Consider the following 13,428-nt stretch of genomic DNA (forward strand, 5'->3'; position numbering starts at 1 on the left):
AATGGTCATAATATGACAGATTTCTGGATATTATACAGATTATTTTTAACATACATTTATTAATGTCAGCCAAGATTTCTAATAAAAACCTAGAATTTGAAATGTTTTATCAAAAACAGACGTAAAGTATACACAAACCTAAGTACAGTGAAATCAAAATAATGTGGAAACTAGAATCTGTTATACATATATTATCTCCCTAATTAAGGTAATGTTTTCTTGAACTATACCATATTACAAATAGCCTGTTGTCATGTATATTCTGTATACCTATGGTTGTGTCTTCAAATATGAAACATATAGAATAAATTGGAACAATCCAAAAACCAAAGATGGTTTTAAGTGGTTGTATATGAGGTTATCATGTTGGTAAGATAGCCAGATGATGACCGAATTTTTCAAACTTTATCAAGATATTTGTTGTCTTATAGATATAACCTTTGTTACATTTGTTACAGATCATAAATTTATGTTGCTTAAATGTGTGTGAATTAATAAAGGAAATCATGATTTTATCCTGAAGCTTCAATGTTCTGGCTGCTAAGATTTTTTTAATTCCCTTAAAAAAGCAAAAACATTTAACCTTTAAGCACATCCAAATCCCTCTTATTTGTTACCAGACCACATATGGGCTAGTTGTTTTCTATTATTGGATAAAATAATTATCCAAGATTCTACTTAACAGAATCAGTAGAGGAAGATGGAGTGAAAATTGAGTCCTCTGCTCTGAAATCTTTCCTAGGATGAAAGTGTGGGCTTCGAGAATATCGAGGTTTCAAACCTACAGATGAAGGCTGAGAAAAGCTTCTTCTCACAGAATGTAACCTTGGTTCCTATTAAGAGATTTAAAGAAAATTAGGGTTTTAATGCATTTTAAATGGTTCTTATTTTATAATTACTTAAGGGAAAGTTAAGAGTAAGATATTAATTGGATCTGGATTCTGAGGAGAGAAGGTGTACTTTAGGAAATCCCCACTAAAGAGTAGATTACCTTATAACCTGCTGCTGACGAGGAGGCATCCAAGGGCTAAATTGTTAAGCTGCCTGTACAAAGAGGCTCACTAGGAGAGATCTGAGAATAGCCATATCCAGTGGCATTTCTAAATTAGTGGGTTATACTTCTATTGTGTCATTCCTGAACTATGAGTAAAGCTTTGTTAAAAAAAAATTTAAAATGTATTTAGTGATATACAAAATTAGAGTCAGATCCTATGGATGAGAAAACAGCTATTCAGAAAAATCAGGCAATTATTAATAAAGTATTTCATGTCAGTAGACTAACATTTCATTTTACTGTTATGTATAACATCCAATGAAGAGACTCTATGTTCCAACAAGTGATTTTTATTTAAATCACTGCAGAACATAAGGATTGCTGGAGATATGCTTTCTTCAAGATACTGAGAATATGAAAATTTCAACTAAGGCATCTGTATCTACTAAATGCCTATTTCAGAGCATCAGAGTATAGCCAAATCCCTTTGCCTAAAAACCTCATCATTTGCTCTGGCTGCTTTCAGTGATTTGAGTTTGAAAGTATCTATGATTCAAGGAGAATGCAAGCATCAAGGAACTTGAGTTTATTTCATAAAGCTGAATGTGAAGTAGCACCTGGGCCAAATCAATTGCCCCGCCTGAATCTGACAACAGGAATTTAATAGCAACTGTTTTAACAGTTCTTCTAAAAATGTAACTAGCAACTTATATGTAGTTAAGGGAAATGAACTAAAGTTTCTAAGATAAAAAGTGAAATTTTTCTAAAGAGGCATGGTTGATCATATGTAATTGTAATTTCCAGGATCTGGGCACATATGCCACTCTGTAGACGTACCAAGACTCTGAGCATGTCTACCAACAATGAAACAGCTTGTCAATGCTGGAATAGGTAGCTTAAAAAGATCAGGAGTAAGTCATAAAAATAGATAATTTTTCTATGGCATATGAAGCCTAGATACCTTTAGGGTTACGAATATTTTAAACTCTGCTATCACACAGAATGTATTCATATCATTTGTGGATCCTTTGAGAAGTTACAAAACACTGGTATTCTTCCAACCAGAAAAGAAACACATTTATGAAGTATTCTAAAATAAGTTTATCAAAATCAGTATTGTGAGAAAATTTACCCCAATGACATAGGCCATATTTAATCTTAGGCACTGCAACAATTTTTGAGCTAAGGACACAATTATGATAATCCATTTATCTTAGAACCACACCAAGCTTTATCAGTGTAAAAAATGGCGTGAGTTTGGTACTTGTCATTAGGATGTAAAAAAGAAATCTAAGCTAGAATTGTTTGTTTAATTCTTTCCCACAACAGCAAATACTACATAGAGGGTCTATATAAAGATTGATAAATGCCTATGTTGTAGTTATTAGCAACAAGAATGGAAAAGAAGAAAGAAGAACAATAACCAAAGGTTCACTTGTTTTTGTTGGTGGACTTTATGTTTTCAAGAACGCGTGCAGATGTGCTATGTTCCCAAAATATATAGAGTAGATGGCATAGCCAATAGAAATCTTTTGCTGTTAGAGGGATTCAAGTTTTTCTTCTCACCTTCTCCTCCTTCTTATATTTTCTAGAATGCTGACTTGCACAATACTTTTTAGGAAAATTTTGATGAACAATCTAAAAATTTAATTTTAGGGTAATTCTATTTCTACTACTTTGGCTAGGAAACTGGTTCATACTCAGGTTACTTGATAAAAGCATGATTAAACTGTTTCATGTCTATCAATTTACTTCTTTATTTTAGAATTGAAATGTTTTTGATATAGATTCCCAGATGTTTAAGGGATTAGAATAGACATTTTATTTGTATTAGACTTAATTTTAGCAATTCAATGAAAGATGGTCCATAACTTTCAGTTGGGACAGAAATTATTTCTTAAAGCATTATGTTCTTGAAGAACCCCCTCCCCCAACTCCATCTCTTGTTTCCTTATAGGTGACAATTTATCACTGTATTATATGATGTAGTAGAAAACATTTAATTACTATTCAGAAGTTCTGGGTTCTACCACTTAATAGTAGTGTTATTTTGGGTAATTCTCTTAACCTGTCTTAGTTTTCTTATTCATAAAAAATTGCCTACTTATTTCACAGAAATATTCAGTGGGTAAAAGAATATATGTGAAGTGCTTGTAAACTGTAGGGTGCTATATAAATATAAGGTGTTACTCTTGCCTTGGAATAATAATAGTGGGAAAAATATAATACTCCATGATTTTATAGCATATCATCATCGACAACAAAGTTAAAATAAGTTTTATAAGGGATATTAACATGGATTTTAAACAATCAATGACTTAACCAAAGCTTTTTTGTAGAACTATCTAGTAATTACACAGCAAATTTAGTTACACAGGGAAAGTTACCAAGATATTATGATTAATATTTTAAGATTAATTCTCAGTTGTAGACTTAGTTTCCTCATGTATAAAATAAGGGGTAATAGGATCTCTGAGATTCATTTCAGCCTAAGTTATATGATTCTATGATTTTATGTCTATAACATACAGGAACAGGTTTATTCCTAAACATAATTCAGTCTATTTATATAGATGTATTAATGGCTAAACTGAAAATCATAAAGCTTCAAGGGTTAAAGTAATAGAAGAATCCGGGTATAGACCTTATGACTCCATCCCTTTTCAGACTGTACTCCTGGATCACAGTTTAATGTTACATTCACTTTGTAATTTATTAATAAGATTCCCTAGGATAGTCTTGGTTTAATTTAAGCCTATTATTAGAATTTTAGTTTTTGAAAATAATTTTTGAATAAAATGATTTTATAGGTTTATTAATATGATAAAACTTGTATAAATACTGTATTTCAAAGATTATATAATTTTAATTATTTTTGGTGCCTTCTTTCACTCTCAAGTGTCCTGATTTGGATGATAAATTATATGGTTATTCCATATAAAAAGAACTTGGAGCAGAGATCAACAGAATTAAGAATTTTGTGACTACCACTAGGAGCAAAAGGGAATGCAGAACTTTATATGACTGATAAAGCATCAGAAGACCTTGTCTATAGGCAAATGACCTTCATTTCTATAATGGTAAACAAAATCAAGTCTCTTTGTTACTCATCAGTAAAGGTGGGAATGAGACTCAAGAGGAAATATGTGCTGGTGAACCAAAACCAAACCAAACCCAATGCTGTCTAGTTGATTCCAACTCATAGAAACCCTATAGGACAGAGTAGAACTGCCTCACAGGGTTTCCAAGGCTATAATCTTTACAGAAGCAGACTGCCGCATCTTTCTCTCGTGGAGCAGCTGGTGGGTTTGAACTGCTGACCTTTCAGTTAGCAGCCGAGCACTTAGCCACTGTTACCAGGGCTCCTTATATTAATGAAACAAGGGCTCCTAATTCTGAGTTAATACGATGATATTTCAGAGACAGCTAGTTAAACTAATACTCATATTGGAACTTGGAAGTCTCTGACAATGTGGTATCTCTAAGAAAAGATGTAACTGAATTCTTACACATGACCCTATTGAGACTCTATTTACAAGTCTCTAGTGTAATAAAATGAACTGTACTTTATTAACAATAGAAACAAGATTCTTTTGAAACTGCATGACCTGAGATTAAATTCTGTCAGTGAAAACTGTACTGTCAGTTACCTTCACTTAGACTATATAAAGATGTTTGGTTTGAAGGGTATTTAATGAAGGAAGAAGACCAACTGGATTTTTATGAAGAAGTGATCTTTAGAATGAACTTTGGATATTTCCCCAAATAGCTCATCATTTTGAAGAAAATAAGGGTCGCTGAATCCACTGGAATGGGTATACAAAATTTAAGCAAAGCTGACAGTGATTTAGAAATTAATTTTCAAGAAGCAAGTGTATAGATTAAATAAATTGTGTAATGTCAGGTTTATATCCCAAATCAGACTTAGAGTCATTAAAGAAGTTTTTAACTTCAAAAAATCTCTTTAAGAAACAAACAAGCATCCTCTCTTCAGTTTTCCAACCATTTTTCACATTATGGCATACCTAAAAAATGATAACATTCACACTGGCACACTAAGGTTAACAAAGGAGCCTGCTTGCACTGGAAGTAACTGACCTGGGCTGAGAGGACTGATAATATCTTGAAATATGTGTAACCCTTTCATGGCATGCCACGTCCAGCATACCAGTTGAGAAGCTTGGGTCCATTGGAAAGTAAAAGATATTAATTAAGACAAAATGGACCTTAATCAGCTATGCATGAAACTGAACAAGAGTTCGCAAAAAACCCAGAATATGAGTATTGATTGGGTAAGGAAAATGAGCCCAAGTAACTTACATCATGCTGAAAATATTTTCTCTGTGGATATCATGGTCATCTGGTCATGTTTTCTACTACCTATAATAATTTCTGACATTTCCTTGGAGACTCTAGTACTTCAAGAACCATGCTGAATAGAAAAATTAATATTCTGTATACATTATTTTGGTAAGTAACATGAGTAGATTTACTGAATTCTCCAGTGCTATTTTTAATGGTGCTATTAAGATTAACAAAGTCTTTTTTTTCCTTGGATAGTAAGGAGAAGAGCTTAAATTATGCCTTCAAGATCACCAATACAGAGAGAAATACATAGCTCTAATCTAATTCTGTAGGAAAGCATCAGTTAAACATTTGATATGGAATGAGCTAAACCTTAATAAGAATTTCAGAATTTTTTATTTCTCACAAATGAGATAGTCAGTTGCCTCTAACTAGAAGTAGAAGGTTCACAGAACTCTGGTGCATTAATTACATGTGGAAATCTATTAACTGTTTGCTTTATATTTTGTACAAGGGAATTGAAAAATATCTGATAGATAAGCTTCAAAAACCCACCTGTTAAAAAGTAAGAACCTGCCTCTAACTTCAGATTCCTAATCCAGACATGTAGAATGGGTGCCATACTGCTTGTTAATAAGTGATAGTAAAATAATATTGTCTATTCTAATCAGTGTACATATACTGTTCATATGTTGTTGTTGGGTGCCGTTGAGTTGATTCCGATTTAGTGACCTTGTTCATATATGTGTGTGTGTATATATATATATATATATATATATATATATATATATACATACACAGCATAAAAAAGGCTCTGCTTTGTAAGACATTTATATGAAAGGACTTTACTACAGATTACCACATAGCCTCAAATTTCAGATGATCCAGATTATATTCAACCAGATTTTAAAAACAGGATGAATGATACACCAAAGAGCATCTGAAATCCAAACACTATGAGATATTGAAGGATGAACTTGAAAACATTTTTTTCTCAAATGCTTCATGAGATACAGTGAAAGTACAAGTCACATCATATGGAGAAATTACCTTGAGATAATTTATAGCTTATGATAGACCCTTCAAGAATGTGAATCTGCTAAAGTGCAGTATAAAATGTCTGTATTTCACTATTACCTAGGGTTGCACCTATGAAATCCTTTGAGGAAACAGGATAGCCTTCTGAAACAAATAATAAGATATATATGTACAAAAAGATGTATAGTAACTAACATATCCTTTCCAGTTTTAACTAATGTTTAGGATTTTGTCACAAAGGTAACTCTCTGCCTGATCATTATCTTCTAAAATTTCTTGTTATAATATTTATAATATATAAAGTAAAATTAATTGTCAAAGAGGGTTAAAAGGATTTAATATTCCATGTTCAAGAAAAAGCTATCTCTGTTCCCTCTTTTTTCATACTTCCAGAATGCTTACTGTTGTTTTTAGGAACCACTGTGAAAAACTTGGAGCTGGGTTCAGAAATGAAGAAGGAAAGAAGCTGTGAAAACCAAGAATGACACTCTCTTTAAGTATGAGTTAGCTGCGTTTAGGTTGGATTCCTTACACCAAAACATCTTTCCTCACACTGTTGAGTTTTTTCATGTTACATTATACCGTTCAAAATTCTGTCACACCTGGATTAAGCCTTTTGGGTTAATAGGCATTCTCTAGGGTCTCTAAAAATTTGGAGAAATTCTGTCCAAAATAGAAAACATATGTCCCTCAGAATGCAAGTAGCCAGAGGAGGGAAGAGCCAGAACGAAGGAAGGTCTGTCTTAAAGTCAGCATACTCAGCTTTTATTATTGATTCAAACAACGATATGGTACTTGGAGAACAAGTTGGAAAGGAGATAAATTCAGGTGGGTTCACAGAGAATTCTTCCCAGATTGAAACAGAAGACAACTGATGACCTTAAGGAATTTAGTGGGACAGGAAGAGTATAGTTTGACTTCTAATTTGGAATTTTCGAAAGGGAAAACTTGATTTTTGTACATTCTGAAAGCTATCAAAGACAAGGATTTAGAGATAATATTACAAAGTCTGTCAGTGGTAGTTAATGGAAGGAGAATAAATGCCAAGACTTTGAGGCAGGTTACTTTGAATCCTTTATGATTCTGGGAAGACACTTGACTCTTCTTCTTAAAAAAACAAAACAACAACAAAAAACTACCATCTCTTCAAAAGATTTATTTCCCTAGGGAAGAAAACTCTGAGGTGTGTTTTTTATCCTCTATATCACCCAAAGGAAGAACTGGAGAAAGAAACAGTAAAGAGTCTAATTCAAAGGACTTTCTTACTACACATTCTATCTTCAGGCCTAAGGGTGTACCTGAATGGTACATCCCCAAATGTCTGAAGATCTAGGGTCCTCCAAATTTTCTCTGATGTGGAACAAAGTACAATAAAGTAAAAGGGCTGGAGTGAAGGGAAGACTCTTGAAGTGGAGAGGAAGAGAAGGATTTTAGTCCCTAAGTTTAGAGAGGAGCCCTGGTGGTACAGTGGTTAACATATGAGCTCCTAACCAAAAGGTCAGCAGTTTGAATCCACCAGCCCCTCCTTGGAAACCCTATGGGGTAGTTCTACTCTGTCTTACAGGATTGATGTGAGTTGGAATCGACTTGATGACAACTGGTAAGTGTAGAGATGCCACTTCTCACACCTCTGTTTTCCAAAGGGAAAAGGGAAGAGGTACACCAAGCTGATGTTTATGACTCATATCACCTTGAGAGAAATACTAAGTGACAATTACCCTGTAGGTGCGTACCTTGATAGAAATAAAAAACTGAGGTTAATGTAATAGCATCACTACAAAAAAATTATTCAACTAAAGTATTAGCAAATCATGAAGTACTGGCTTCTATTAATCTAAGAAGTACATTATCAAATGAAGAAAACTTAAAAATCAGTGCATGGAAAATTTAAAAATTACATGTCTTAAAAATAAGTCATGTCAATGTAGTATCACTGACTAGCCTAAATAAAATGTCTTAATGACTTGTATACCTTTCCTTCACTATCATCAGGCTTGGCATTGTATTAACTGATAACTTTTTAAAGCAGCATACCTAAAAAGAATGATCAAACTGGAAATCCTAAATGTTAGTTCACTGGTTTGCAATCTATGGCTACTATTTTATATTTGCTGATCCTGACAGGTCAGAAAGATGGGTAACATCAAGATAACCATGAAACTAGTATATAGAAAACTAAAGAAGTATTAAATGATGTGGAAAGGAAAAATAAAATGAGACAATGTGAAACGAAACAAGTAATCCTGAACAGTACTTGGCTTCTGGGAGGAGCGAGTAGAATGCTGAAAACATTAGCAAATTTATGCAATACATAAAAGCAAAGAGACAGAAACACACAGTAGGTCCAAGAATTAGCAGACACTGTAGTTACTCATCAGAAAGTAGTATTAAACATGGAAGGACTGAAGCTGATACCATATTTTTAGGAATCTATGCACATGAATAAAAAAACACTGCCTATAGAGTTGAAAGAAACAACACCAATTATGACTATTATTTATATCCATCCTTCAGGTAAAATTTTCCGCTTTTAAATCTATAGGGATTTCAAATAAATTTTAGCTAAAGTATAGGTCTACAGGCCAGCAATTAACTATTTATAACAATAGGGAATGTTGAAGCATGATATCAAAGTTGGATTGGATGCCCTCCTAAAGTCCTTTCTAGTCTGAGTCTATATTTTAATACTATCAAAGCACTATTTCTGGGAAAGACACAAAGAATTTGTGTGTGTGTGTAATCGAAATTCATTATTTTAAAGTTAAACATAGCATAGATCCAGGAAACACTCCTACATATGGGACTTGTACATTTCTTTGAAAATACTGTACTGCCACTGTTGGCAAAACTTAAAAAGCAATCTTCTATAAACTAAACTCTTTTTCTAAGCTGTCTTTCCAAGAAATCAGTTGACAGAGGAAGTTAAAGTCTTAATTTTCCAAGATCCTTTATCTTTTGACATGCTACCATCTTTCTATATCTGATTGTATTAGAGATTTTGGGCAAAAAGTTTGCAAGGTTATTGCCTTGTGATTTTGGTCCATGTACTAATATTTGTATTATCCATTTTCTAAGAAACTCTAACACAGAGTGAATTTCAGATATGTCTTCAGAGTGGGCTTTCAAAATGGGTACTAAGTAAGTAAAAACTTACTTTTCAAAATTATCTATAGACGATATACTATAAAATAGAAAAAGCATCAAATGGGTTTCACTTAGTATGTGTAAGGAGAATTTCCTTTTCCCAAACAGTCTGTTATTAAAAATAACAAGTTTTGGGCTGTTGGGCTGTCAGACTAAGACATGAAGAAAGTTGGATGATATCCTCTTATATATTCAAGTTGTCAGTAAATTCCAAAGTTTGATTAGTTTCTCAAAATAAAACTAAATTCTAAGTAAGTGTATAAGCATGAATTACATATATGTATACATATGTATGTATGTATATAATCTGTATAGCTCTGTGGAAGAAACACACTTGGGTATCAATTACTATCAAAATTCCTGATTCAGTAATCATTAATTTTTATTAACAGTTCAGGATATGTTTAGCATTGCGTTTAACATTTTGAAAATTGAAACATTAACTTTTTATTCTCAAGGATAGTGCTATTAAAGGAAGATCTTTAACATCAGTGGTTAATAATTTTTACTTACAGAACAAAAACTTCTGAAATTTCATTGTGGGACTTACTAGTCTATTTACATTTCTAAAAACTGAGAATAATTAATGTACATGGGTTCGTTGTATGCTAGTAGTATACATTCATAGGATCCTATTGTTCTCATGAAACCATTTGACTGGGAAACATACTCAATATGGTTTCAAAAGAAAACACTCTATTTGAATCACCAAAGAAAAACTTTAGGGTTTATATATTATTTCTGCTGTTAACTGCTGAACATGGAAAACATTTAGGGATGGAAGAGGAAAGGAAGAGACAGATTTTTTAGGGGATGGCCAGTTTTTATGGCTTATCCTCTGTCTCCTAAAAGGTAGTCAGTGAAATAACTACAAATGCATGTAAAGAAGGATTTTTTCATACTACTATAGAAATTTTAATGATTTAAAAACCCTTATGATTCGTTCTGTAGCTTCTGAACAATGAATTTCCTACCTATTTTCCACTTTCATAACCAAAATTGGCTTTAGAATCAGAATCTTAAGTGTAAGAAAGTTTTGCTTTTTAAAAAACAATTTCCTTTTTAAAATTAGTAACATATAATTGAATATATTGGTAGCATAAGAAGAATAGGTCAAAAGACTAAAGCATTCAAAGAATATTAGACAGCGCAGTATCAGTTAATGTTATGTGATCATGTCAGAGGTGAGTCCTTCTTTTATCAAAATAATTCCACTAGGTGGGACCTGTATTATATAAAATTTGGTACTAAAATGGATTGTGTTCTAGGAAGATTCCAATGTTATCTCAAACATTAGAGACAAAAAATGATACAGTCAGATTAAACAGATGGAAAGGCTAGAATACTGATAATATTAGTGATACTTCCAATATTTGGAAAATATTATAAAAAAGTATAAATAATATTTCAATTCTGAAAATCATGGCAGGAGCAAAATTAATAAGGAGTAGCAGTAACAAATTAGTAAAAAATTAGACAAGACGATGTTAAATAACAAAATAGAACTTCAAAGCAAAGTGGTATAACTAAATAGTAAACTATATGCTAAAAGGCATGAACATAACTAAAAATTCTTTTATAATTAGAAATAATTCTTATCCTAAATAAGAAAGTAAATATCAAAGAATATGAAACATAAATCCAAATGTCTGTAAAGAAGAGAAATAACACAAAGCAGAGAAAATGAAAGACACCTTACTATTCTCAATGTGGTTATTATTTATGGAATGGATAAAACATCTATTATAGAAAATGTCACTATAGTTAGATTAATACATATAAAAAACCATCATACCACATCTACCTAAATGATTCTGTAGAACTGCTGAAAGGGCAAATTTCATCAAATTTAGACAGCTTATAGTTGGAATACGTAAGTATGGTGAGGTATTAACTAACCCTAAATTTCACAACGGGCAGCTTCTAGCCGGTTCGTTGAAGCTGGATCTCGGCCACACAAGGATCACTGGACAAGAAATCAGTTGAGCTGGACTAGAGCTGCCCAATTTGTCTTAATAATGAATGCTCCACACTGTCTGTTAAGTAAAGAGAGAGAAAATGTAGATCAGAGAGACTGAACAAAAAAAAAGAATGAGAATAAGTTAGGATAGATGAGTCTAGAACATCAATCGACATTTACTAAGTACTTGTAATATGTGCTACTAATATTACAGTAAGGAGCCTAGGTGGTGCAGTTGTTAAAGTGCTTGACTGCTAACTAAAAAGTCAGTGGTTCAAACCCACCAGCCGCTCTGCAGGCAAAAGATGTGGCAGTCTGCTTCCGTAAAGACTGCATCCTTGAAAACACTATGGGGTGGTTCTACTCTGTCCTATAGGGTAGCTATGAGTCGGAATTGACTCAACAAGAACGGGTTTTGTTTTAATATTACAGTGTTTCAAACTGAGAGGCTAGAGATTAGGAGGGGTCAAGAACTCACCATATTTCACATTATACTTTAAGAGGATACTTTAGCCTGACAATGGGTTAAGCCAATTAGTGTCAAACTAGGTCTGCAGTACAATACAGCCCATCACCTGTTTTTGTAAATAAAGCTTTACTGAACACAGCCACAATCATTTGTTTACATTTTCTCCAAAGCTGCTTTCGAGTTACAAAGGCAGAGCTGAGTAGTTGTGAAAGAGACCATATAGCCTGCAAAGCTTAAAATATTTACTATCTGGCCCTTTACAGAAACAGTTTGTCGACCCCTGGTTTAACCTATTCAAAGTAGAAAGAAATGTTCAGGTTGAGGACTTCTGAAATTCTATGAAAGAAAACCTTAATAAGATATCCTTAAATGCAAAGAGTAAATACACTCTATATTGTAGAAATAAATTATTATGACCCTTAAATGTACTGGATTCAGCCTTGATCAAAATGAAAGTTAAAATCAGATTACAAATATAACAGAAATCTTGAAAGAAACTAAGAAACTGCTGATACCAGTGCTTTTTAGACTAGAAAGCGAAGGATTAACAAGATATATAAGAAGATAAGTATTTTAATGTATTAAATATTCTTCACTACAAATAATATTGAATATACCATGGACTGCCAGAAGAACAGAGCCCTGCTGGCTCAGTGGTTAAGAGCTTGCCTGCTAACCAACAGGTCAGCAGTTCGAATCCACCAGCCACTCCTTGGAAACCCTATGGGGCAGTTCTGCTCTGTCCTATAGGGTCGCTATGAGTTGGAACTGACTTGACAGCCATGGGTTTGGTTTTGGTTTAGTTAAAATAATGCTCAAGTTAAATCTATACTTATTCTGTGTCTTACCATCAGAAAGTTAAGTTTCTGTCTGTTTACTAAAAGCATAAAGAGCTTTCTTATAATACTGAAAGTTTATTTTTAAAACATTCAAGGACTTGACTTTTTAACCTTGAGAGTATTAGTGTTTGTTATAGAGAGCTACATTTGTTAGGATGTTGGTTGTAGAACATTGTTTACTTAATGTGGTAAAGTATATTTGCCATATGTGCTTTATATTATTCCTTATCAACCTGCTGCCTATGTCATTGCTTATTTAGACTGAATAGCCTTAACTAGTATGGAAGACTGAAAGGTTTTCTCAGAATTAGGAACATGTAGCTACAGCTATTCCTCTTTGTAAAGTTATGTTACAAGTAAAATGATTTTAACACAGAGTTTCTTAACTGTTTTTGTGTGCATGCATGCCATGGACTCCTTTGGTGGGCTAGTGAGATCTGTGAACCCCCTTCTTAGGACAATGTTTTTTTTTTTAAATACATAAAATAAAACACATAGGATTATAAGAGAAACAAATTATATTGTAATACACTTCTTTCCACAGACTCTTTGGAGTCTTGATCATATTAACTTTAAAACCCAACACAGAATTTCAGTATCTCTTTTCCTTGAACTTAAAGATTAAATGTAAATGACTGGAACAGTGATTATTCTACAATACAACCCAATACAGAATTTC

General features: G+C 32.9%; 1 protein-coding gene across 2 annotated transcripts in view; it reads right to left on the reverse strand.

Moving 5' to 3' along the window:
• Window positions 1-7,857: 7,857 nt before the first annotated feature.
• Window positions 7,858-13,428, reverse strand: part of BOLL (boule homolog, RNA binding protein) — a 55,642-nt gene continuing 50,071 nt past the window's right edge. For both annotated transcript variants that reach the window (XM_004378193.3, XM_012556061.2), the window contains one exon: window positions 7,858-11,517. In XM_004378193.3, the coding sequence (XP_004378250.1) occupies window positions 11,494-11,517 (24 nt within the window). In that variant the 3' untranslated portion in view covers window positions 7,858-11,493. The remainder of the gene's footprint in view (window positions 11,518-13,428) is intronic.

This window comes from Trichechus manatus, unplaced genomic scaffold (genome assembly GCF_000243295.1).
Source record: "Trichechus manatus latirostris isolate Lorelei unplaced genomic scaffold, TriManLat1.0 scaffold00056, whole genome shotgun sequence".
In the NCBI taxonomy this organism is placed as follows: domain Eukaryota; kingdom Metazoa; phylum Chordata; class Mammalia; order Sirenia; family Trichechidae; genus Trichechus; species Trichechus manatus.